This window comes from Brachycentrus maculatus, unplaced genomic scaffold (assembly GCF_059751285.1).
Source record: "Brachycentrus maculatus isolate JH-2025_06_01 unplaced genomic scaffold, ASM5975128v1 h1tg000081l, whole genome shotgun sequence".
NCBI classification, from domain to species: domain Eukaryota; kingdom Metazoa; phylum Arthropoda; class Insecta; order Trichoptera; family Brachycentridae; genus Brachycentrus; species Brachycentrus maculatus.
Genome location: NW_028280835.1, coordinates 4,777,686 through 4,804,402, shown reverse-complemented (window position 1 = coordinate 4,804,402; position 26,717 = coordinate 4,777,686). Strand labels below are relative to the sequence as shown.

At 33.2% G+C, this 26,717-nt stretch overlaps 2 protein-coding genes and 1 long non-coding RNA gene across 4 annotated transcripts in view; 1 reads left to right on the top strand and 2 right to left on the bottom strand.

Annotated features, from left to right (window-relative positions):
* LOC148311006 (uncharacterized) overlaps window positions 1-16,628 on the bottom strand; it is a 29,238-nt gene extending 12,610 nt beyond the window's left edge. Inside the window, exons 1-5 of the mRNA XM_088257459.1 lie at window positions 16,586-16,628; window positions 12,232-12,657; window positions 8,754-8,953; window positions 5,658-5,801; window positions 4,770-4,844 (exon numbers count right to left, since the gene is read on the bottom strand). Coding sequence (XP_088113585.1) covers window positions 4,770-4,844; window positions 5,658-5,801; window positions 8,754-8,953; window positions 12,232-12,657; window positions 16,586-16,592 — 852 coding nt within the window. The 5' untranslated portion in view covers window positions 16,593-16,628. The remainder of the gene's footprint in view (window positions 1-4,769; window positions 4,845-5,657; window positions 5,802-8,753; window positions 8,954-12,231; window positions 12,658-16,585) is intronic.
* On the top strand, window positions 13,900-15,115 carry LOC148311007 (uncharacterized). Its single transcript, XR_015837326.1, has 3 exons — window positions 13,900-14,108; window positions 14,217-14,321; window positions 14,393-15,115. It is a non-coding gene; the product is annotated as an uncharacterized LOC148311007 (long non-coding RNA).
* Window positions 16,629-18,879: 2,251 nt separating the features above from the next.
* Window positions 18,880-26,480, bottom strand: LOC148311005 (putative peptidoglycan muropeptide transporter SLC46). Of its 2 annotated transcripts, XM_088257531.1 has the most exons (10): window positions 26,162-26,480; window positions 25,640-25,801; window positions 24,441-24,642; window positions 23,563-23,853; window positions 22,740-22,892; window positions 22,201-22,390; window positions 21,651-21,752; window positions 21,051-21,188; window positions 20,860-20,943; window positions 18,880-19,184 (listed from the first exon to the last, which is right to left on the bottom strand). In XM_088257531.1, exons 2-10 carry the CDS (start codon window positions 25,684-25,686, stop codon window positions 18,928-18,930), a joined length of 1,464 nt encoding a protein of 487 aa, XP_088113657.1. In that variant the 5' UTR covers window positions 25,687-25,801; window positions 26,162-26,480; the 3' UTR covers window positions 18,880-18,927. The 2 variants fall into 2 exon arrangements, with proteins under 2 accessions (XP_088113657.1, XP_088113658.1); XM_088257532.1 differs by lacking the exon at window positions 26,162-26,480 and having other exon boundaries at window positions 25,640-25,836.
* Window positions 26,481-26,717: the final 237 nt, after the last annotated feature.

Here is a 26,717-nt window from a genome sequence, read left to right as displayed (position 1 = left end):
ATAATTTGTCCAAAGTATGATTAAAATTAAAAATACTATGAACCACTGATTATTAGTTTGAACCACGGCGACTGGAATAGTTGGGATGGAGCTGAAAATCGAGTGTTTTGGGTTCATTGCGAATTGCAAAATTATTTAAATGAATATTTATTTCCAATCGATCTGGGGCGCTTGTGATGTATTTTTAGTATCTACCTTGTCTATCCTTAGTAATAGTATCCTACCTGCAGACAAATCTCTAAATTAGAAGCTTGTTTTGATGCAGATTTTACTTAGTTTTGGCTTACTGTAATGGGAGTTTTGTAAGGGTTTGTAACATAGATAATAAGTACTTTTTTAACAATTTGGCGGGACTTTTAACAAAGTTATTTTTTAGACCTTATGTAAGGGCTTAACCTGTCCGAGAGTGAGTTTTTTATATGGATTTTTTACTTTTTAAATAAAATTATTACAGTCAATGCTATAAGTAACATATTTTCTTGAATAAAAAAATATTTACACCAGTTAACATGTTTTATATTAAAATTATCAATGTTTTATTTTATTTCTTTGACTATGTTATAACAATGACGTCACACAAACTTTATTTTAAGTAAAATATGATTATTAAAACAGAAAAATAATCTGAAGTGTAGTTTTAGTGTTTAAATACGACCACAGATGGCAGTAAAGGTGACATTTTATAAATAAATGTCACCGGACAATAAGCTGTTATGAGCGTAGCCATTCATGCAGGCCCATACTCCTTTGAGGAAAGTTTTGTTTGGACGACCATATACGGCCACATTCCCAGACAGGTTCATGTAGGAGAGGGTTAAACATCAAGATGACACTGTTTCTATATGATGCAGCACCCTATGCACAACTGAGTGTTTATAAGGGTTAAAGAAAAAAAAACATGGAACTATGTAATTGACAACCCTGAAAATATGATTCTATACCCACACCTTTATATACATAGTATTATATTACAAAAAAAGGTGAACCTGTTGATTACCATTTTGGAGTTATCTTATCAAAACAAACAGATCAATCACAAGTCTAGTTTAGTTTTTTATCATAATATTATTGATTAAAATAATACTCTTTCAAAATATATTCAAGTGTAATGCGTAAAAAAATTCATTTGCTAAGCCCACATATTTATCAGGTAGAGATAATGTAAGATACAGCAACTTAAGTTATTACTAATCACCGTCTAATCATCGTTTTCTACTTAAAATTAAATATTAAAAAACGTTAACTTATCTTCTGGACGTATCTACATTTCTGTTAGATTATTATATTATATTTTGAGGAAAATTACTTTAAAAAATATAGCACCATATCTGATAAAATGATTTTACATTTTTTTGCCCTTTCAATGATGAATGAATCATTTTGACTGATGTATATGAGTTCCCTCAAATACATACAAACAAGATTGGATGTTCATATATTTAACATATATAAATAAAAATGTATACCTTTGTTTGTTCAAAATCTTAAATCTCCCAAAATTATTCACCAATTGCTTCAAAATATTGCAAAATATTAGAATATGCATGTGTTTTTATATAAAGCAGTGATAGGTTAGAAACATTATTTTTAAAACACCTTTCTTACCATAATCAACTTAACATTGCATCAATTTTATGCAGTGCCCTATGCACCATTGGGTATGGATAAGGGTAACAGAAAGAGATATGTATTGTAAGCCAATTTTATGTGAAATTTTATATTTTCAAATATTACTACTACCATAATACTTTTCCTTCCGGGGTAGGCAGACAGAATAGAATACCACACTCTTCTGTCCTGACATAAATTCCTAGCGTCCTTCGCATCCATACATCTAATCACACATGCCCTTCGATTAGCTTTTGACACCACTAGATTTTAAGTATTATTTTATACCTAATCAGCATTATTTTAAACATAATTACTATCCCTGATTAAATATTTAATTAGTATTGTTTTAAATTGTTTTAATTTTATATTTATAAAACTTAGATTATGTCGATTAAACTTGCGTGAATATTTGGAAATACGTATCATTTATCATTTCTAGGTGTACATATTATTGATTGATTATTAGTCAACTAAGGTCATACATATAATGTAGTACGTGGTACTAACATCATATACACTAGTATACTGGTTCTTAACTGTATTGGTAACGATCCCCACCAGTTTCATATGCGCATCCTCCGAACCCTTAATTAGAAAAATGAAATATGATTTCTCAAATTCAAAAGATAGGTATATGTTTAAACATCACAAAATGATCATGATTTTCGTATTAAAACAAAATAATGAATATCCTACCTATCCTACCTTTTCCTTTTCCTTCCTGTAAAATCTATTTTTAATACCCATACCCTTACCCTTTTACTTCCTTCCTCACACACACCCCACTCTTATTGTATTTATTTTTTATTTCTCATGTTTTAATAGTTATTATAACACAAATGTGGAATTGTTTAATTGGCTTTATTTTAATTAATGTAACTATTTTTGTTAATGTAATGTAATGTTTATTATTTTTAATGTTACTATTTTTTATCATTTACTGTTTTTAAATGTAAAGCTGTATATTTACTGAACAAATAAAAAAAAATATTTACTGCAAATCAGTATGACTTCTGTTGCTGCCTTTCAGAGATCAGTTCAAAAATATGCGACTTTACCTTGGCAGCTCCACTCTCATGTCATTTTCGCAACAAAGTCTGTTCCTTTTCTTCGTTTTCATATCCAGCATCCTCAAAAAGGGTTGCTCAGAAAGATACATTGTAACAAACGGTATGAAAATCTCCAGAACTTTCCAGAAGTTTATTGCCATTCCTTTCATGTAATATACTTGATCTATTGGATAAATGAATATTTCGCATGTCGTATCATTTATCATAATATCGTACAATAAGTTGGGTGTGTGTTTTGACGACCTCTGCCAAACCCGGGAGACTGACTCACCGAACCCCTGGGGTTCGATCGAACCCAGGTTAAGAACCACTGCACTAGTACTCATACTAATGAGAACTCTTATGACTAAATGACATTTCGCTTAAAAGGATGAGTAATTTTATCAATATTGAAATTTGATATCAATATAACTAGCATAATATTGTATTTCCTCAAAATTATGAACATCTAGATAGTTATACTGATTGAAATGTTATTTTAATTTTTTTTTTTTTAAGAAAGTGTTTTTTTTTATTATTTACACAAATATTTCAATTTCATACTATTTCTGTGAGCCAAAGCAGCTTATTAAAAATAGTTATCAAAATTATGGTAGAGTGGGTTCAAGAAACTCTGACTTAAGAGTCCGCGACACTAACCACGGGACCACAACCCGACACTCTATTGAATAACAATGTGTTATTGAATTAAAAATGTGTCTTTAAAACAGCTCTATTGCGCCATCTTTTGAACGTAACAGCAATATCAGCGTTGTATGAAAAATATTCATTTATATAACAATGTGTGGTTTTTTTAATCTGTGAATAGATCATGGCGACGGGTTTGATTATTAAAATTAATATTGTTTTACACCATTGATTACATATGCTAATAATACATATTGTCTGATATTAAGTTTTCACCCCAAGGTCTATTCCATCTTTATACCTTCAAAATACTGCCCTTATGAATGATATTATGCATGATAATGTTTATTTTATTGCTAGTTGAGATAATAGGAGCGCATGCTAATAAGTCTTGCCGCCATATGCGCTCAATGTTTTTAATTTATATATATATATTTTTTAATTTTCAATACAATTTAACCAAAATCAAATTAGTAAAATTAAATAATAATAAGTTACGGAATTTGATTGAGAAATCAGTGATAAGTCATTATAATCCAATATATCTTTTTTACTATCATAGTGATTCTACACCTAAATATGTAAACTATATCTGTGAAAGAATTACTTGTGTGACAAGTTGAGGATACTGCTGAATGGTGAGCTAAGTATTCACGCACATTCTCATGCATAAATTCAAGTGTAAGTCAACGTGTGTACCATCCCGCTCAATTAATTTTTAAGAGTTTCAGCGCAAAATGAATGAAAGGGAAAAGATGGACGCTTGATTGTAGAAACACCATTTTTGTACACATCTATATGAATCCGCCTCCGTAGTGTAATGGTTGGCACGCTCGGCTACCGTTCAGGAGGTCCCGGGCTTGATTCCCAGGGAGGATCAAATAAATATAGGTGATTTTTTCACTCTACTATTTATTCAAACTACCCTGGACTGGTACCTGAAGCAGATGACTGATCACCCTTCCTTCATGTGTTAAAGATCAAGATAACACTGCGTTTATATGATGCAGTGTCCTATGCACCATTGGGTTGCGGATAAAGGTTTGAAGATATGTGGTATTTTGGTAGACGCGCTTCATTCGTTTCATTCGCCATATTTTGATTCCGCTACCAATTATCGGTTATCCTCTGTTAGCGCAATCTGTTGTAAAAGAATGTGCATGCAGAGTGTAAAGTTTGAAAATCTTTGCCTGTATAGAATTTTTTATACCCAATATTTTTTTCCAGATAAAAATAGTCCTTTCCACCCAGTGCTATCAATGCGCATAGCGCAGTTACTCCTTAACTCATTTTCCATCAGGAATTTTTAAATGTGGAATATATAAAAAGCAAATATAAAACAATAATAAAACAATAATAAAACATATTTTGAAAACTTTAAATAAAGATTTATTTGTTAAATTATGTCATACAAGAGCTTATTTTATTGTGATGGGGATTATTATGTAATTATTGGGAAACTAGCACTTCATAATCATTAGAAGTTTGCTCCTCTCCGTTGAATGGGAAATAGCAAACACCGTGGCTTCGCTGGATCTGAAAACATAAATTTTATTTACCATAAAATAACTATTAAAAATTCTTTTAAAAAATTTGTCACATCGTCAAAATTTTTGTTTTGTCTTGTTTTTTTTGTTGTTGATGATGGTGCGAATGCAGTTAAAAATAAGAGCAGAGGAAGACCGAAGAAAACTTGGCATTATCAAGTATTTCAAATACTTGAAAGTGGTCAGGTCTCAAATGTCGGAATAATCGGCGGGTATGTATGAGAAGATGCATGGAAGAGATGAAGATTGTTTGCTAAGACAGAGTAGTGTGGCATTCTATTCTCTCTGCCCGCCCCTGCTGAGAAGCGGCGTGATGGTAAGTTAGTTAGTTAGGTTAAGTAAGATGTTCCGCTGTATAAAATAATTACTTTAAATTAGTAGACTTAAAAATCATTGTCTGATTTTAACATTATATATATTTATATTACTACAAATTAAACGCCAAATCTATAAATAAAGTAAGTTCTTTTCGGCTTTGTTTTTTAAATATATTTTCAATCATTAGTTGCTTTCCTTTTGATGTACAACGCTTAATATAATCATTTGAAGGATTTTTATTTTATCTAGATAAAGTTCGGTAGGACGATTGGCTGTGGGCAACTCATGGGAACTTCTTCACATCTGCCTTAGTGATGAATTTCGGATTTGAATGAATAGATTTTCAAGAAACTGGTAGTAACTGGTGACGCAAAAGCCTACAAGAGGACAGTCGCCGGTCAAGCCAAATAAAATTATTAACGGGATCTTCTTGCCCAGGTGACCTGAACAGGATGAGAAAAGAGAAGAAGATGTTTGTATTTACCTTTCCGGGAGTAATAGCGCCATCTCGGTGCACGCGACCGAGGTACAGAGTCTCTCCGTCAGCAGTGTGACCAACTTCCACTGCTCCGGGAGGGACTTCTCCATTACCGGCCCACTGCCAGGATAGAGTGCTCTGAACCATGATCTACAAGGAATATAACGCCAGGTTATCATCTACATCGTAATAATGAAAAGCATTTCTTAATACTAAACAATAGATTACTGGATCCGAGCAGCATTTGATCACTGATATATATATTTTTAGACCATAAACATATCATAATTATTATATTAATTGATTCGGCAGTCACCTTGTGGTAAAATCTATCCATTTTGAATTTAAGTTTTACTTGTTAAATACCACTATTTCTTAAAATCCATTGTGATACGTGTTTTGATGTATTCTGCATCATTTTCAAACACCAAATGTGAAGCTAATTTTAAATTTTAGGTCACAACTCTGAAATTTAAAATAAGCTTCACATACGGTGTTTGAAAATGATGCGGAATGCATCAAAACACGTGTCGCAATAGATTTTAAGAAAATGTGGTATTTTCTAAGTAAAACTTAAATTTGAAATCTTATAATTATGTATTTATTCATTTTTGGTTACATTTTACATCTCATTATTTCACGGTTTATTTTAATATATAATTAAAACATTTTTAAAAATTCCCCACTTTGGTATAAGGCTAATTGTAATATTTTTAAACCAGAAAATTAGGTGGAAAAACAACAATAAAGAGTAAATAATTAGGGAACGATTGAAAATTTTTAAAAATGTTTTAACATACGTAGGAATATTAATATTAGAGAATTTGCCAATTTGTATGGATTTGAATTTCATTGAGAAATACATTCTTACACCAGACAAATATCAATGACCTCCTCCTTAAAACCTATTAGTTGTAAGTCAATAAAATAATTGTTCCATGATTAATTATAGATAATTGTAGGTACCCCCTTAATTCTAGGAATGCAGGAAGGCAGTTAGGCAAGTGTACATTCTATACATAGGAGTCAAAAAGCCATAATCAAACTGTCAAATACTATGCACACACCTTATTGTCTTACTGAAATTAGTCCTAGAGCTGTATTTGCAATTTTTTGCATTCAAGGCTTGTTATATTTTATTTTATATAGTGATATCCATGGACAACTTTCCATAGCTTCTTAAAGTTTCTCAATAAGTATTAGTTGTAATGCAAAGTTCATAATTTAAATTGTGATAAAATGCTTATTCTCCGTATTTACATAACATTTGTTTTTCGTTGTGTTATTTCTATATTATATAAGAGGTACACCCACTCCCGGCACAGCGCTGTAATAACTATGTGCAATTGCAAGACTGCGACACTGTACAAGAGGATCGAAACGAAACACAATGACAAAAGTTACACATATATGTTCATTTGAAAGTACAACACATTGAAAGCGTGGATGCGAGTGTGCACGATACAGAGAAAAGTGGAAGAAATATCTACCCCACAGCAACAAGGACTGCAGCACCAGGAAGAGTCTGATTCTACCTCATCCTCAACAAGCACCTGGATAAAAATTATACTACTACTACTACTACTACCATCACGCCGTTTCCCCGCAGGGGTAGGCAGAGAGGATGGAACGCCACACTCTTCTGTCCTGACATACACTCCTAGCCTCCTTCACATCCATACATCTAGTCATACATGCCCTCCGATTACGCAGACTTTTGACACCGCCAGATTTTAGGTTCTGATTGATCTGATCGTGCCAAGTCTTTTTCGGTCGTCCACGTTCTGTTTTCCCTCTCACATTCGCCACATATATTTTCTTAGTCATTCTCTCGCTATCCATTCGCTCCACATGTCCATACCACCGCAAAGAGCTCTTTCTAATCTTTTCAATTATTCCTCGTTCAGCCTTACATTCCTTTCTTATATCATCGTTTTTAATTCTGTCATACAATGATTTTCCACACATTCGTCTGAGGGAGCGCATTTCAACAGCGTTCACTCTGCTTTCATCCTTCCTTTGCCAGTTCCATGTTTCGCTTCCATACATTAGTGATAAAAATTATACATGTGGAAAAAGGACAGAAGATCGGATCCCAACATAAGACAACATGTCAGGAATAACCGTAAACAATACAGGAACTGTACAAAGCACCTCGGTAACTGTATGATACACGAGTGTAGTATAAGTTGCAAAGTGTACCAACTGTCTGAGAATATAAATAAAAGTGTTCTAGTTCTATAGTCACATGTCTGTATACTCACATCTACCCTTGATCATAAAACTAAATAGCCCTTTTTCACTTTTATTCTATTCACCAGCGACTGGTCTAAAAACATTAAAACCATGTTGCTGGTCAAATAAAATAATGGAGGAAAAGCCATTTAGTTGTTAAAATATTTTATGAATTTATTTGTCATATTTTTGCTTAGAAGTGTTCGTATATTTATGATGCAGTAAAATATACTTTATCTCTTTTTTAGACATATTTTTTCAATATATCCTTACTTTGTATACAATACTGTCTTTATTTTATTACAATGAAAAAAAAAAAATTGACCCGCAAGTTGCTTCTTCCCAATCCATGAATACATGGATCCCATAAAAAAAAGCACAAAGCTCAAAGTGATTTTTTTTCGCATTTTATTGTGAGTGGAAAATATTTTGAATTAAGACTTTTTTGTGAGTTCCGTCTATTCAAAATTACAAATGAAAAAAAAAAATCCAATTTTTATTTATGGCTGTCAAGTTTTTATTATGTGGTAAAGTAGGTACTTTGCTCCTCATCAAAATAATGTTAAGCAACCATTCACAGCACGTCAGATGTATAATACTTAAATCTTGTAATGTGACGCTTTGTTGATATATACTTACTAGTTACGTTGGAACACACTTTCTTGCTATTTTATGTATTCAAGATTTATATAAATAGCTAGTTATGCATTCAAATATCAACCTTCGGTTTAAAAATTGTCTCAGATTAATTTTGAACGATCACATAACTAAATGAAGGTTTTCACGATACAATACAAGAGATTTCCTGGATGATTGGCTGGATCAACACATACTTTATAGCACAATAAATTCTCAGTTTGCGCTCACCTCAAACTGATCCTTGATGATTTCTTGTCCACCGTACGCGATGTAGGCGACAATCTTGTCAGGGATAACTTTGCAGGGAATGAGGTCTCCCATGTGGTAAGCCCTTCCTGCGTAAATGGGACACCCGTCGATATCATTTCCCACGAGTAGGGCTCCAGGAATCCTGCAGTCTGAGGAGCAGGCTCCGACCCAGCGGTAAGCTGAAAATAATATTATAAATGAATTAGGCTCTTTCCATCAAACCTAAATTTCTTAATTTTCTTACTGTGCCACTACACCATAAAAGTTGTCAAATTTTATTTTGTTTTCTTTGCATCTTTAAATGGTGTAGCACTGTAGTGGAACTACTCTCTCAAGTTGTTAAGCCTAGATATACACCTCTAATATGCTACATTTACCTTCCACTTAATCTTGCAGTATAATATATATATATATATATTTCCTCTCCCCTAAGGAAATGACTAAAGTACTCTAGCTTGGTTTTAGTAAAAATAATTTTCTAATTTTAATAAAACATGTCTCTAAACAGTAACTTAGTGCTATGCCTTAAATATGCTACATATTAAATATGGAAGGTATACACTTTCCACTTTGCCTTGTAATATATATTACTTTGTATCTCTCTTCCCTCAGAAAATGGCCAAAGAATGCTTGCTTTTTATAAAAATAATTTTCTAATATAAATAAAACATGTCTATTAATAATTTATATACGATTCTCCCACAGAGATTTAATTCCCACAACCACAATCCAAAAACACTTGTTTTATTTAATATAAATTAAATACTTTTATTTTTCTGTATCTGTAAAAATATATTGTTCGCCTCTATAGTGTTAACCGCTAGGTTAGCGCATTTGACTACCGTACTGGACATCCAGTACGAAGAACATAGAAGACATCTTCTGCTAGATTCTCAGAAGGGGTCAAAATAAGTGAGTTTTCACTCTAATATTCAATTAATATTACTCTGAACTGGTACCAACTTGAAATGCAGGATTGATCACGTCACCTTCATGTTTTCAAAGATCATGATAACACTGCTTCAATACGGTGCAGTGCTCTATGCGTAATTGGGTGCAGATAAGGGTTGGAAAAAGAAGAAAAATATGAAGAAACATGTCATTGTTCTGTAAATTTTTATCTTTGGATTATTATAAGAAATATATTAATGACGCAATTCATAACTTAACTTATTTATTTAAGTTGTTTTTTTTTTAAATAGTTATTATCAGATGTAAGGATTATTTTTATCTAAGTACTAATAAATACCACAGTTACAAAGTTTTTTACAATATCTATTTTTGTAATTGATTATTTAAAGTTTCAGTAAGTACTTTAATTTTTGGAAATATTTTTATTTATTTAGTAATTAATAAGATATAGGAGATAATAGACGATTAGGTAGAAAAATATATTAATTTTTTTATCTATCGCCTAGCCCATAGTAATTATATGGAATAATTAAATAATTAAACTTTACTTTATATTTCACATTGAAATTAAAATATTATACCTGATAAGTAAATGTCTACGTGACTTAATATAATTATTTGAATGATACGGGCATTACAGATAATTTTGTGCGTCGCATTTATCACTCGCTCGATCAATAAACAAATTGTATTTTATGTTATCACACTATTTTGTCATATTTAAGATTACTAAATAAATAATATTTTTTATAATTGGGAAATCTAATAATGACCAGGTTATTTTCGAATACTACATTACATTTTTTTTTCAAATCAATTCATTAATTTTGAGCTCATTTCACTCATGTTTTGAGATAAATTTCTTTATTACTTTGTGAAAATAAAGGTTCTATAATAATAAACAAAGAAATCAACCGTTGTATTGGCCTGTATACCATGGAGTTTGAATAAAGGAAATAATGATTTTTAATTATGACAGATTAACAAATGATTTTTAATCATGTGAAACATATAATTGAAACAATATTTTACAATTAACAATATTTAAATGTTTTCTTTCTATTGGAAGGGGCTACAAATTGTCAAAATAAAAACCACCCATCTCAATTTTTAACTTTCATAAATTTTAACCCATTGCACCCTTATAAAGATGATATAAATTGTTCATACAACGCACTGTTTAATTTTTAAACATTTTTTTATTATAATAACATTAAGACAAAATTACACAAAAAATAAAAATGGTAAAACGTAAAAGCATAATTTTTTTTGGTAAACTAGATCATTATGGCTTATCCTTATGTAGTTTTGGAAGAATGTGTTCAGTTCAGAGTTGTGATAGTTATTGTCATTCAGTTTTAATGTAAAAAAAATCACTCCAAAGACAAACCGGCAAATCGCCGGCTTTTTGAGTCAGTGACTATTGACCTTGGCCGGCGATTGGCTGGCTTTGTCTTGCAATGGGTTAAATATTGTATCCACAATCATATATATATCTTGCATTTTTTTATTGTTTTAAAAACTTAAGTTAATTTGATAAATACCACTTATTATTATACTGTATTCTGACACATGTTTCAATGCACTCCAAATCATTATCAAACATCCTATGAGCTCATTGAAGTACGTGATTATCAAAGCATATCTACATTATAATCAAAAATGTTCTAAAAGGTAAATTTAAATTTCAAAATGAATAGATTTTGCCACAATGTGACTGCCAAATCAATCAATAATAGTATCGCATTTCTTTTTATATTTTAATTTTCCCACCTTAAAAATAATGCAATAGAGTTCAGAGAACAGAAACAGTGAATATGTTAATGACAAATTTAACGATAAAAAGCACCAGAATATAATTGTAACTACCTTTATTATATATTTAGATTAAGATTTAGTTTCAGTTACATATAATGCTGAATATAAGATTAAATTATGAGTGGTTTATTTTAACACAGATGCGTCGATAGTCCACTTGAATATTTTGACAACAGCATAGATGCAATACATTGAAGGAAGATAGTTATTAGTCTAAGCTAACCATACAAGCGCTTTCAGGTAAATGACACAAAATGGCTGGTAGAGGTAGGAGTAGAAGAGTCGTAGTAGGCAATTATCGCTTCAAAGAATTTGAAACAAAACATCACACCATCTGCCCATTGTCTGTGATTAAAGCCTAGTTCTTTAAATTAACGACTGGAATCGTTGATGAAGTTCTTACTCCTGTTTTTAACCTGATCGTATAAGGTGTTATGAGGTCCATATGTGCAAGTAAGAACTCAATCGGAGCTCTCCCTTTTACACTTTATATAACTTGAGCCGTCAATTGGAATATAAGTCCGTTTGACCTTATGCAAATTGATGATAATAAAAGCAGAAAATAATAATTGAATGATACAATGAAAGCCGCATTGTTCAATTTTACTTACCTCAATCCGTAATAAAAAATATACTATTATTATTTTAACCAAGCACCTTCAGTTAGTTTTGTTAAAATAATATAATCCCAAGGAGCGGATATTCTAATTTTGTCACAAGAACTTACATTTATGTTCAGTTTCTTCAACATTTTGTATAGGCTCTTCGTCAGTTACAGTCGCTTCCAACGTCATGGGACCATCCAAAGAAGGATAGCAAACGGCCGGTCCGGCAGCATGGTCATTTCCGATGGGGTAACTGAGATGCTGGGGTTGGTAGATAAACCCGGGAGGAGGTGCATCTGGAGGGTAGTGCGGAGCTTTATGAACATATTGCATACTCTTCGGTATTTCGAATGGAACTGGGTTAGGTCCGAAATCTTCGGGATCGCAAGTGTTAGGTGGATTTAAAGGATAACCATCTTCGGTGAATTCTACTTTTGGAGCAGGAAACGAGAAGCCAGGATCGTAGCTACAGTACGTGACGGGAACATAGGGTTTGGTTGGATCCTCCCACGGTGCATAGGACAGAGCAGCATTTGCAGGTGGTGAATCTGTATAAAACATTCACCTCTTACATTCAAAACAATAACATTACTATACCTGAAGGTGCTTGATTTGTATCAAATAATGTCATTTTAATCTCAATCATTTTAGCAGATGATTTTTATGCTAAAAACGCAATTTATGAACTGACCCATTGAATAAAGTTGGGTTTGCATAATCTTTTACGTACTGTACTTGATAGCAATTCGTTGTTTTGTGTTTGAGTTTTAGCAAAGCATGGGACCAGCAAAAGTTAAACTTAGGTTACTTGGCAAAGGTCTGAATGATGAAAGCGAATTATTATTTGATTTTTAGTACAATGTAAGTAAAATTGTGATAAAAATGCTACTAAAATGTCAAAACCCTACGATGTACTAGCACCATTCCTTAGCAGACTACTTTATGGTTCTAATTTCATTAAAATTTTGAACCTTTTTTGCTGCTGTCTTCAATCATAAAAAATATATTGGTAATTACAAAATAAATGATAACGTAAAAAATGTGTTGTATTAGAGATTGTATTAGACTAATGGGTAACTGTTACTTTTCCGGTTACCAGATTGGGCTGTTTATATTTCTTTCAGCTTAAGTTTTTGATGTCAAATATATTAGGATCTAAAAATGCATCCCCCTCCATAAAGTGTTGTTAAAGACTGCCATACTGGAAGTTCTGGGTTTGATTCCCAGAAGGGTTAAAAAATCGGTGATGGAGTTTTTATTCTGATATTTATTTCAAATCATCCAGGTTATTAAACCTGAAGCGCAGGACTGGTATTGCCTTCCCTTCATGGAATCAACAATCAATCTGTGTCGATACAATGGAGTGCCTTATTCACCATTCTGTGCAGATAAGGTTTAGATTTCCTACAGGGCCGTAAAAAAATTTATATTACCCAAAGCAAACAAGATACACATATAAAAAATAATATATATATGTTACTTACAAATGTTACTTCCCCGCTCTTTCAGCTTGAGTTTTTGATGTTAAATTATTAAGTTTACGCAAAACATAGCCAGATTTGTTGCACTGTTGGAGTGATCAGCTTTAAATGATCAAATCCTTAAACTGAATCAAAACTTTATATAATTTGATAGACCATGTTTATTTTGTATGTATTGACATTTGTGTAAGTAAGTTTCATAATCAAGGAATAGGTGACATGTGTAATATATTATATGTATAATTCGGAATTTACTTAATGAGTGTACATTGAACACACTGGAACTTAACAATAATGGAACATTGTGACATTGTTGACTTAGTGTCATACCAACCTACTTACTGTTGTACATTTCCAACAATACCTGAGAATGATTGGCTTTAAACTATTTGCGTCCATTTGTATATTTATAGCTAGATCCATTATTTAGCATATGTATGAAACAATACAATGTTTTTAAGTTTTTATTTTATTTCTATTTTAGTTTCCTACAGATCTTTTTTTAATTGATTGAAACGGTTTGTTTATTGATATGTCGTGTATCAACTTAATTTTATACTTATTGTTAAATATTCATATTGTGTTGCAGAAGTTTAAAAAAAATCCTAAGAATAAAGTGTTTTTAGGCACTGTGGTAACATTTTGGATCTTGCTGCGCTTTCACACATTCAACATTTAAAACTGCTCGTAATCAGATGTGGTGCAAGCAAAAACAATTGATATCTTCAAGCGTGAGTTTTTTTACTTATTTCGAAATTGTTTTCTTCTCCGTAGTTGATTATTTTAACAAAAGATTTTTCAGAATGCGATGAAAACAAAATTAAAAGTTGGCGATAGCTAACTTGTTTTAAATTCCTATAAGCAATCATAAAAATCAAAATAGAAAGTCAACAATGTGTGGGCACAAGGCAGATCTCCTGGCTCCGGAATATACAAGATTGGACACAGGGATCAGAACAATTGAGGCGCTGTTTAGAGCTGCCCAAGAGACCCATACTCTCAATTGATAGTTGACATCTTGAGAACCTGACGTGGCACATAAAGAAGAAGATATCGCTAATCCTGAATAATTAATTTCTGCTCCCTATCAGTATTTAAAAAAAAAACAAACTTAAAATTGATGGGAATCTTTGGTTTACTTATCTTTGAATCTTACACTTTTTTTTAAATATGCATTTATTTTTTATCTTATCAGTAATTGCTTTGCTGATATAATCTGGCACCATATTTTTGATAATGAATTTCAAAAAAATCAAAATAGATTCATGTGGCTAAGAGACGATATATATTTATCAGCTTTCTTCCGACACAGTTTGATAATCCCCTCGCAAGGATCAAATTAATACAACTGTAGCGAAATGAATACATTCCATAGAATCATGTACAGTGTTTTAATTTATAATAATAAAAATAATAACAATATGTTATGAATACAAACCAATAAGCAACGTTTAACTGTTTTACTGCCGATAACGCAATTGCACTTTCAGATGGTTCCATATAAAATGTACTAAAATGGTTCAAATTTGAAGCGATTTTAATTACAATGTCACCCAATTACGAAGCAAACAGCTTTTTCCTTAGGACAAATTAATATCAAACACTATCATCATCTTACCCTTATCCACACCCAATGGCGCATAGGGCACTACATTGTATTGATTCAATGTTTTCTTGATTGTAACTTATACTAAGGCAAGACGATTCTACGCTTCAGGTACCAGTCCAGGATAATATCAAATAAATCACTATTATTTATTTTGACCCCCCTGGGACTCAAACATAGGATTTCATCAGTGTAGCCAAATGTGCTAACCACTACTTTGTGGAGGCGGAATTAAAATGTCATTCCTGCTTATATTGTTGAAATAGAATGCCATCAAGAAATATTAATAAATTTATGAAATATTCATCTTTTCTTATTGTACATACTTTATCAGTAGAAGCAAAAACATCTGGTACTTGCTCAAGGTCATCTAACTGCGCTTGATAATATGCGCTCTAAGTAATTTATTATATTGACGTTGGCACGAGAAGTTAGTGGAACTGACACATATGTAAAGTTTTGTATGTGGATATACAATTCTTCTTATTCTATGCCTTGTCTCCACTTAATGGTATCACAAGTTGCTAAATTATGTGGGGTCAGTCAACTTGAGGATGGAATAATATCTATCGATAACACACACCAGACATAAATTGCCAATTACAATAGCTACATCACCATTGTAAAGGGTTGTATATAATAAATCATAACAACACATTCTGATCAAACTTTCACTAACCATACACCCTTACAATTATTCAAAAAGTGCAATTGATCCGGAAAAATTAAAATTAGGATCCGACTAATTGTATACCTCCTGTCCCCCTCTGTAGTCTAGTGGTTTCGCTTGGCTTCCATGCTTGAGACCCCGGGTTCGATTCCCAAGAGGGTAGAAAAAAATATGTAAATGACGTTTCACATTGATACTTATTTAACATTACCTCAGACTGATGCTTGAAACGCTGGACTGATCACGTCGTCGTCAAGTAATTAGTGATCAAGATGACACTGTGCCAATCTGACCCAGAACCCAGTGCTATACTGGGTACAAATGAGGGTTAGAAGAAGAAGAATAAAACTATGTGTACATTGTGCCTAAATAACTTTGAAATCTGTGTTTTTAAAAACTTTTTGATTTTTTTTTGTTATGATCTGAGTAAAGTTGCGATTGATAGGCTATTACAACTTTGGATTATTGCTGTATGTTAAGTTTTTGAACATTATGCCAAAACTATGTATATATATATATATATATATATATATATATATATATATATATATATATATATATATATATATATATATATATATATATATATATATATATATTAAGCATTTAATACATTTTTCTGGTTGTAGCAGTAAAGAGTTAATTTTTTCAAAGGTGACATGCAAGATGAATTTGAACCAACGCCTACATATTAACAGACAGATAAGATAAAAACTCACCACTCATGTTGTTGTTTCTGCGTTATATCAGGCACTACTAAGCGATGGACTAAAAGAGTTTTAGGCTTTTATTTGAACACTTTATCAGTTTGGTTTATCAACGTCCATCAAGCCTATATAGGTACCTGCGTGCACACACTTTAACACTACCTTTTGAAGGAAACAGAATTACTGTTAGTCAGCTTTAGTTTATCTTTCCGAGGTACTAATAAAGCCAGGTATGCTAAACCACGACCTTATTTGATTTCACAGGTAACTTTCCGCACATATTTTTATTGAAACACTATCAAATTATGCTAGTTTATATTTTTTATTCACATAACCTACCCTCATTAATTTAAAAACAACATTTCCCTAAGTAATTTATTGGCACTCTCTACCATTCGTCCGCCTCCATAGTGTAGTGATTAGCACGCTGAGCTACCATGCTGGAGGTCCCGGATTCGATTCCCAAGAGGCTCATAATAAATAAAGGTGATTTTTAAGTCTAATATTTATTTAATATGACCCTGGACTGGTACCTAAATCGGAAGGCTGATAACCTTTCCTTTGTGTATTTAACAATCAAGATAACACTGCTTCTATATGATACAGTGCCCTATGTACCATTGGGAGCGGATAAGTTAAAAGTAGACCATAGTTTTAAAAAAAAACTATTTTAAACTAAAATTAATGATTAAAACCTATTTTAAACCATTTCAAATGGCTGAAATTAACCACGAAACTAATACGTATTCAGTAATGTGTTTCTTCTTCTTCTGTGCGTGTCATGTCAGGTCCCCCTGACGTCGACTTTCACTTGAGAGTAATTGTCCTTGTCTCGGGCAGCTCTAAACAGCGTTTACAATATTTTTTTTCTTTAAATCTTTTTCCCGCATAGGGCACTCGATTTGAAATTATATGAAAGCAATGCAATATGTCGTGCACTTCCTGCTCATAAAATAAACATAAAGTAAATATAAATAGTTGCCGGTTATTGCCGACTGTTATATGCTTAGTTGACCCTTGCGGACATCATATATTGGCCGGATTTTTAGACAAACATTTAAACTCATACAGAGTTAGAATAAACCATTTTTAGCCACCAAAAGTTGTTTAAAACCGTTTTATTTTATTCATTTTAAATCAACCAGTTGAAATCGTTTACACAGCACTTAAAAAACGATACAAAATCAACCCATTTTTTGTTTCTGCTGTTTTAATTTAAATTTAAGTAGGAATGCGGAAAGCTCTATAACTTCTGCACTTACCTCATTCATTCATGCTGTTGTTTGTGCCAAAAATGTCAATCTGATAGTCAGCTATTGAAATTTAAATTTTCAGATTCTCTGGTGTTAAATTTTTTACTTTTAATGGAAAGTACCAGAATAGTCATGTATGTTAGATACCTCTGAGTTAAAGCAACTGTGTAAATATAATGAAATCATACTGACTAATGAGAGTAAGAATACACATAGGAACATTCTTCTACATAATATATGTTACTGATATGTACTTGTCGTCATTACTTGTTAATTCATTATTTTACTTATGGCAATAAGAGGAAAGCTATTTACTTCACAAAGTTTACAACAGATGGCAGTTCCAACTCACATCCAAAAATGTTTTATTTTCTTAAATGGGAGTTGCATTTACTATTTACCTTGCTTAATATGTACAAGGTTTATAGATCATTAAGTGGATTTTTGTTTCTTCTAGCTAGAAAAAAATGTTTTATTTCAATCTGTGCTGGGAACAGGAGGGAAAATGTGTGGGCCAATCAGAAACTTCTCAGCATTTGCTCATTGCTGGGAAGAAACCACGCAAAACTCCTCAGGAGAAGCTGGATCGTTGACAGTCGTCAACAGGCCTTTTGATCCGCTAAAAAGGGTTCGGCATTTTGTTTCCTACAAAATACACATGGTTCTTGATATGTATTATCCGGTGTAAAATACATATACACAACAAAATCCAGGCTTAATGGATGTTCAATAATGTCCAGAATGGTGAAAGTTATTCATATTAAAAAAGTGATTGCTCAAGCCAACCAATTAGATATCGTAAGATGTTTGAATGGCCAGACTTCCATATTACCTCTGTATTATATCTATAGCTGATTATATATATAAATATATAATGGTAAACATACATTTTTATCTCTCCAACTCGGCAAACATTACAACATTTTGATTAAAAAATGTTTTTCAAATGATATCATGTGTTCAACTCTAGAACATCCAAACTGTTGGTTAAACTTTATTTGAAATATTCCTATGTATTTATGTTATTGTCAGTGGATAAGGGAAAAAAAGTCATTTAACGGGAAATTTAACTTTATTTTCTAAAATTTATAACTAATTTAACTAAGAGTTTTTAATACTTGATTGAATCGCAGATTTTTGGTTTTGCAACAATATATTTTTTTCTCTTTTAGTTTCCATTTTGGATAGCTTGACAATGAGCACATAGCTTACAACTTGAACCCCCGCTCCGATAGCGGATATTAGTATGAAGGCACTGGGAAACCAAGACAGTGTTTTAGAGTAGATGAAATTACTCACCGGCATGATAGAAAATGATATTACCATATCCAATATGGATATAACACTGTAAATTTTGCCTGTAAAAAAAAAAACAAAAATAAATAAAGCCTTCAATTACATTTTTATTAGACTATGGGAGCAAGCGGTATCTATTGTACAATAATAATAAATTATACCTTTACCACTGGAACTCATTCAGACCCCCTCTATCAATTTTATTATTCAACAACAACAATTACAAATTAATATATAAATAACAGACAATATTCAAGGTGTATATACTAAAAGTAAGCAAGAAGACTTAAAGGTGTGGAAGAATCCCGCTTCGGAAAACTCCTTCGGACACATGGAACATATCAATATCCAATGTGATAATGTTCAACACAGCGATAGCTCTTCCTACAGGCATAACCATTGGCAGGTTGGTCCTGTGTATAGGAATATGAAACAATCTATGTCGACGCTGTCTTAGGTAACTGTCGGGAACATACAGACCAATGCTCCGGATAATTTCAGGATTAGGACTAGAGGATACTCATTCGGACCTCGTCCATCAATGTGGAGCAGGGGTACTCATTCCGACCTCGTCCATCAATGTGGAGCAAGGAGTACTCATTCGGACCTCGTCCATCAATGCGGAGCAGGGGTACTCATTCGGACCTCGTCCATCAATGCGGAGCAGCGGTACTCATTCGGACCTCGTCCATCAATGCGGAGCAGCGGTACTCATTCGGACCTCGTCCATCAATGCGGAGCAGCGGTACACATTCGGACCTCGTCCATCAATGCGGAGCAGCGGTACTCATTCGGACCTCGTCCATCAATACGGAGCAGCGGTACTCATTCGGACCTCGTCCATCAATGCGGAGCAGCGGTACTCATTCGGACCTCGTCCATCAATGCGGAGCAGCGGTACTCATTCGGACCTCGTCCATCAATGCGTAGCAGCGGTACTCATTCGGACCTCGTCCATCAATGCGGAGCAGCGGTACTCATTCGGAACTCGTCCATCAATGCGGAGCAGCGGTACTCATTCGGACCTCGTCCATCAATGCGGAGCAGCGGTACTCATTCGGACCTCGTCCATCAATGCGTAGCAGCGGTACTCATTCGGACCTCGTCCATCAATGCGGAGCAGCGGTACTCATTCGGACCTCGTCCATCAATGCGGAGCAGCGGTACTCATTCGGACCTCGTCCATCAATGCGGAGCAGCGGTACTCATTCGGACCTCGTCCATCAATGCGTAGCAGCGGTACTCATTCGGACCTCGTCCATCAATGCGGAGCAGCGGTACTCATTCGGACCTCGTCCATCAATGCGGAGCAGCGGTACTCATTCGGACCTCGTCCATCAATGCGGAGCAGCGGTACTCATTCGGACCTCGTCCATCAATGCGGAGCAGCGGTACTCATTCGGACCTCGTCCATCAATGCGTAGCAGCGGTACTCATTCGGACCTCGTCCATCAATGCGTAGCAGCGGTACTCATTCGGACCTCGTCCATCAATGCGGAGCAGCGGTACTCATTCGGACCTCGTCCATCAATGCGGAGCAGCGGTACTCATTCGGACCTCGTCCATCAATGCGGAGCAGCGGTACTCATTCGGACCTCGTCCATCAATGCGGAGCAGCGGGACTCATTCGGACCTTGTCCATCAATGCGCTTGTCCATCAATGTATATTGCTGATTTTATTTTGAAATCCAACCTCATTCATAGGACTGTTGAAAACAGGTTTTTTTTCTAGCTTACCTTGTTCATCTTGTTTAATATGCTTGTTTATTATTGGTCTCTCTACGGTGATTGGTCCAGCATTCAATAATCCAAAAAGAGTTGCTAAAAGCAAAACAATCATTGAAAATTAACATATTGTTGAACTTAAAAAAAAGGCGTGTAAGAAAAAAAACTGGAAAACAATTGGTATTGAAAAAAATATTACTGACTTGCGAAAAGAATCCACGATTTGTAGATAAATATAAAAATTATAGCATCCAACGTCTCAGTTATTGCTCCGACTAATCCAATGATTTCATCACGTACATTCATTTTTTCTTTAAACACTTTTACAATCAGAACAATACCTGCGTAGAAAGAAATATTATACAATCACATAAAAATAAGTTATCTTTATATTTATTTTAAAATGTATTAACATTTTTTTCGAGATTTTGAACAAACAAACATTTGTTCATTTGTTCAAAGTCTTTAATCTCCTAACGTTATTCACCAATTAATTTGGTTAATAACGTTAGGATTGCATTTGAATTTGTGCATATTTTTTTATGCTCTTGTATTTTCCATTCGACCAGGGTGAGTTACAGCAACGCTTGGCCGAGTATACATTTATTTCCAAGTGCAAACATTTATCCTACACTAATCATAAATTAGATTGTAGGAAGCTCTTCATACAAACTAAATTTTTTCAACGATCTTCAATTTATTTGTACCTTTGTGTTTTTTTATAGGTTTATGCAAGATAAATTATTGTAGTGGGCATTATAATATGATAGGAATCCATTCATTCTACGGATCAGACAACTTACCTATTGCATTTATTGTGGTTCTAATTGTCAAAAGTGCTCCATATTCCATCTCAGACCATCCGAAAATGTTTCTTAAATACAGATATCTAATTGCAGTTTCATCTGTAATCATAAATTACAATTGAATAATTAATTATAATTATAAACAATAATTATTATATAACAGATTTTTAATACTCATATCAACGATTTACGAGGAGTGTGGTGATGAGAAAATAATATACACTGGGTAAATTTCGTTCGCTAGGCTGTAAGGCCGTGTACTTTGGGTATCTTAAGGAAGCCGTAACCAATATCGCCTCTTTTACTAGGCGTCAGATACCCCAGAGCATCCAGCATCCTGTCTGGAATACACGGGATGATTGTCTGACATAGGAAGACACCAAGGATCAGGGAGTCGATACAAGAGGCTGAAGGCAAGCAGTGGAATCCAATTGCACAAATATGAAGAAGAGAAAATAAAGAAATTCAACTCTCTTGTCTCATTTGCATTATAAAAGTATACTATATCATCTCAAATTAACTTATACATACATATATCTGTACATACTTGTTCCAATTAATGTATTTGTGACTGGAATTAGAACCATTATCATAATGATTTGTCTTTTGCATCCCTCCCTTTTCTGGAATAAGCACTTGAACGCTTTAATTGGATGCGACAGATCTAGTATATTGGGCAACTTATCCGATACACTAACGTCTTCCACCATTATATACACGTACAAAAGAGAAAACATCTGTAAAAAGAGGAATGGATAGAAACATTTCAGCACCTTAGAAACTCTTCTGAAGATACTTCTTCATTTTGACAATTTGATGATATTGTACAACCAATGCAAAATAAGTATAAAAAATTATATTGGGGATTCCCAAGTACTGCTTCGTCAGAAAGGCTTTCTTTTGAAAACCTGAAAGATGAAACTTTCTTGTCGGTTTTGTCGTTATTGTTATTGATTCACATCACTACTGACAATACGAATGCTTGCATCGTAACGTGTTACATTACGACAAAATGGCTCCGGTCAGTCCCCACCATAAAATAAACTCTTTTTTTCGCAAACCACCTACAAACATTAATGTACTTACTTGTAATAAAAATGTAATAGAAGAAAGTCCGGAAAATCCTATTTGTCTATAAAGCCCAGGAGCAATGGAAGTTCCGATTACAGTAGCAACATACATGGAAGCTCCATTGCTTCCCATTACCACTGTTGGATTTTTCAAAGTTTTGTAACATATCTAAAAACAAAGCATTTATGTACATCTTTCAGTAAGGATTTTTTTAAATCTACTGTATATATACTGTAAATAATGCAATCTACATTCATTCAAAATTAGTTCAACTACTGTTACTCTTTCTCCGACCCGGTCATCAAGAGGATTTGTTGGAAAAGAAATGTCTTAATGACCTTCACATTATTAAATGATGTCTCTGTTCACTAGACACTGGAGATGTAGAGGACACTTGATACGACAATCTTTTAACATTAATGTCTCTCCTCTGCTGATAAAGTAAAATGAACAAATCAAATACAATATTCCAACTCATAAATCAATAAAATAAACATTAACGAATGGGCCAGCGCTATACCAGCAGGAAAGCAAGGAGCCAACCTGTGTATAGTTTTTTGTGGACACATTCTTACAGCCTCTCTCAGGATACAGAGCTTACAATTTTATCTTAGAATAAAGCAACATTGAATACTTCACTCATGTTTTCATTGTTACACGGAAACTTCTCTCTGTACAAATAATCCACAAAAGCGGTGTGTGAATTTGATGCAGTACTCTATGCACTGTTTGGTACAGATATGGATAAGGAGAGGCAGAGAATTAAGAGCGAAGCATTTTATCACTCGATAAAGAACATTACTTTAACCGACTATTTATTATTTTTGTAGGTACTTACATCACCCAAGTATGCGTACGCGGACATTCCTAGCAGTGCAAAACTTCCCAAAGAGTATGGTACAATTCTCAGGAAGATCACCCAAACTACGGAGAGCTCTTGAAGATAAAGGATAAGTAATGTAACGAGAGATGCTGTAACACTACCCCCCAACGCTAACAACATCAGAGGCTTCCTTCTTCCGCCTGCGTCACTCCACGATCCCAGAAATATCACAGTCAAGCATGTTATTATTCCACAAACCAGAGTACTGATCACAGATACCGATGCCACCATTGCCTGCGCTTCTACCTAGAATAAAATAGAGAAAAATCAATAATAAATTATTAAATTGACAATTATGTCAACATTAGTTAGACTATTTGAGAGGAGGAGGTTAAAATTGACATAACTCAACTGAGTTATTGCTGATAATCACATGTTGCCATGATTATACCACGGGGATCCTTGGTGAAGAGCAAGAAGCAACAATCGGGAAGATAACCACATTTTTTTAGATATCTGATGACAAAGAACAGTATATGTCAGATTTGAATTTCATTAACATTTCGTATTGAAATGTTTAATTTTTGTGTTATTTATTTAACAGTCAATAAATCATATTATTATTTTTTTTTTTAAGAAAAGAGTAATATTTGTGTTTTTATGGTTTGCAAAAGTACTTCACATTCATATTATTTCTGTGAGCCTAAGCGCCTCATTTTTAGAAATAGGTATCAAACTGTGATAGAGTGGGTTCGAACCAAGAAACTCTGACTCAAGAGTCTGCGACACTAACCACAAGACCACAACCCGACACGACATTTTACTATTCTGTTTATGTCATTTCCCTCAAATTGTTTACTACGCATGTTTATTAAAATAAAGATGAAACTCACTTCGATGGATGAATTAAGGGAACCCTCCACATAACAGATATTTTTAGGATAGCCCAAATCAATATGACACGCTCTTTCAATATATAAGTTCTTGAATACGACAACTTCAAATCCATATGATATATAAATACCCATCCACATCGGTTCTAAAGTGATGTTTGCCCAAAACGGTTCTTTCTCTTTTTTAGGCCCATTCTGCAATCTAAAATAATAATAAAAATTACTTCTGTTTTAATATTTGACAACAAGTTTGAGGAAAGTTAAACATTCATTGTTTTAATTTTTCCAATAGATATAATTATAAATTTATGAAACATTGAGTATTTTTTTTTTAAATCTCAGATATAAATAGTATAATATCAACATAACTTCCAACAGCTATCAACTCTTGACGTTCAAGGTACAAGTTAACTAAGTCACTGTCTTTTAAATGAGAGTCTTAAGATCTTAGTAATGGTAATCAACATAATGTAGTCATTTGTTCATATCATATACCGTTGAGTATTTTAAATCGTATCTATACCATATTAACCTTGCACAGGCTTGAACTCTTTACTAAGGTTTGGAATAAAATTTAATAAATACGTATTCTATGAAATCTATAATTCTACCATTTTGAACAGATCCATAAGTTTTAAAACATATATTTCTCTACAAACAGCGCTAGACATTCTTTAGCTCTGATACTTTACTGTCCCCCATGGAAACATTATGGTTATTTTAAAACTTAACAAATTTGTTAAATTTAAATTGAGTGATTCAATGCAAATGAAATGTTTGCAACTGAGATTGGAAGAGAAGAAAAAAGCCTTTCTGTAGACTTTAATTTGCAAGAATATAACATATCTATTTTCACTAGTGTTCTAATGCACAAAAAAAAAATTGCACATCAAAAACATCAAATAAAAGGAACTCAAGCCATAATAATGTTTAAAACCACGGATATATTCCCAAATTCCTAAATGGTGTTTAAAGACCCATATCGAATAAAGAAAAACAATCTTTAAAAAGAGTCAACCCTGTTAAATGTCAAATAATCAATTAAATTTCCTAACTTGCAGTATAAAACCGATAAAATGAAACTATATTATACCAACGGGGTAACCGAAAAAAAGTGACAATCACATCTCTAGCATAAGTGCCCTTAGATATTTGTTCACATTACATAAAGATTACACGATGATATCTAAAGAACTTACGGCTCATTATCAGCCAACTCAGGAGCGGAATTGTCCTCAGGTCCCATGTCTTGTCGCAGTAAATATCTGTTTGGAACTGGTCGTAAAATAAAACAACGTAAGCTTTACAATATTTGATTTTGAATGAACCCGCCCGCACCGGTGCGGTGATACGAATTATACCTTGGTTAGAAAAAACACATTTATTTATTCAACACATTCACCGAGTAAAATATATTGCGAACAATCAAAAGATGCTGACGAAATTTTCAAAACATCAACACTATAATATATCAATGTAAAATTTATATTCACGGAGTGCATATGTACTGTTCTCTTTGCGTGTAGCATTCACGCACAACTCATGTTTATACTCATATGGAGACAAGCCAGTTTAAACTTGAGTTATGGAGAGGACTAAAGCCAAGTTTACACTCACAAATTATACATTCATGCGTGAAATTTAATTATATTTTATTTTGTATTTTTTAATTCATTTCAATAATAACATAAAATATTTTATTAAAGATTGTATAGGTATACTTATAACTGCACAATGATGAACTTTTAGATTAACAATATTAATATGGACCTAAAACCCATTTCTTTTAGTCACTAGGTCTTCCTAACAGTCCCCATAAATGTAATTCCATTATTTATTAATATAATTTTGAAGATAATTTATTTGATTATTTTATTTATGGTATCACTGTAGGGCTATCAGCTATGGCACTTTACAAGGGCAGGGATTACTTGTAAACCTTAGTTTTGTAGTATCTAAGAGTATTTTTTTATGATTATATAAAAAACGGAGTTGATTATTTGATTGCTGTATAAGGACTACATCGCAAGACCTGAGATTAATAAATAAAAGTATATATGCCAACAAGATCTAAATGACTCACTTCCTTATTAAATTCTACATCCTTAATGTACTCGAGTTCGCATTTTGGGTATTATTCTATGACAATAGGTAAGTCAACATGATTTAATTTACCTAATTTAGAATTTGTCCTCCTCCGTAGCGAAATGGTCAGCACGCTCTGCTACCGTTCTGGAGGTCCCGGGTTCGATTCCCAGGAGAGGGCCAAATAAATAT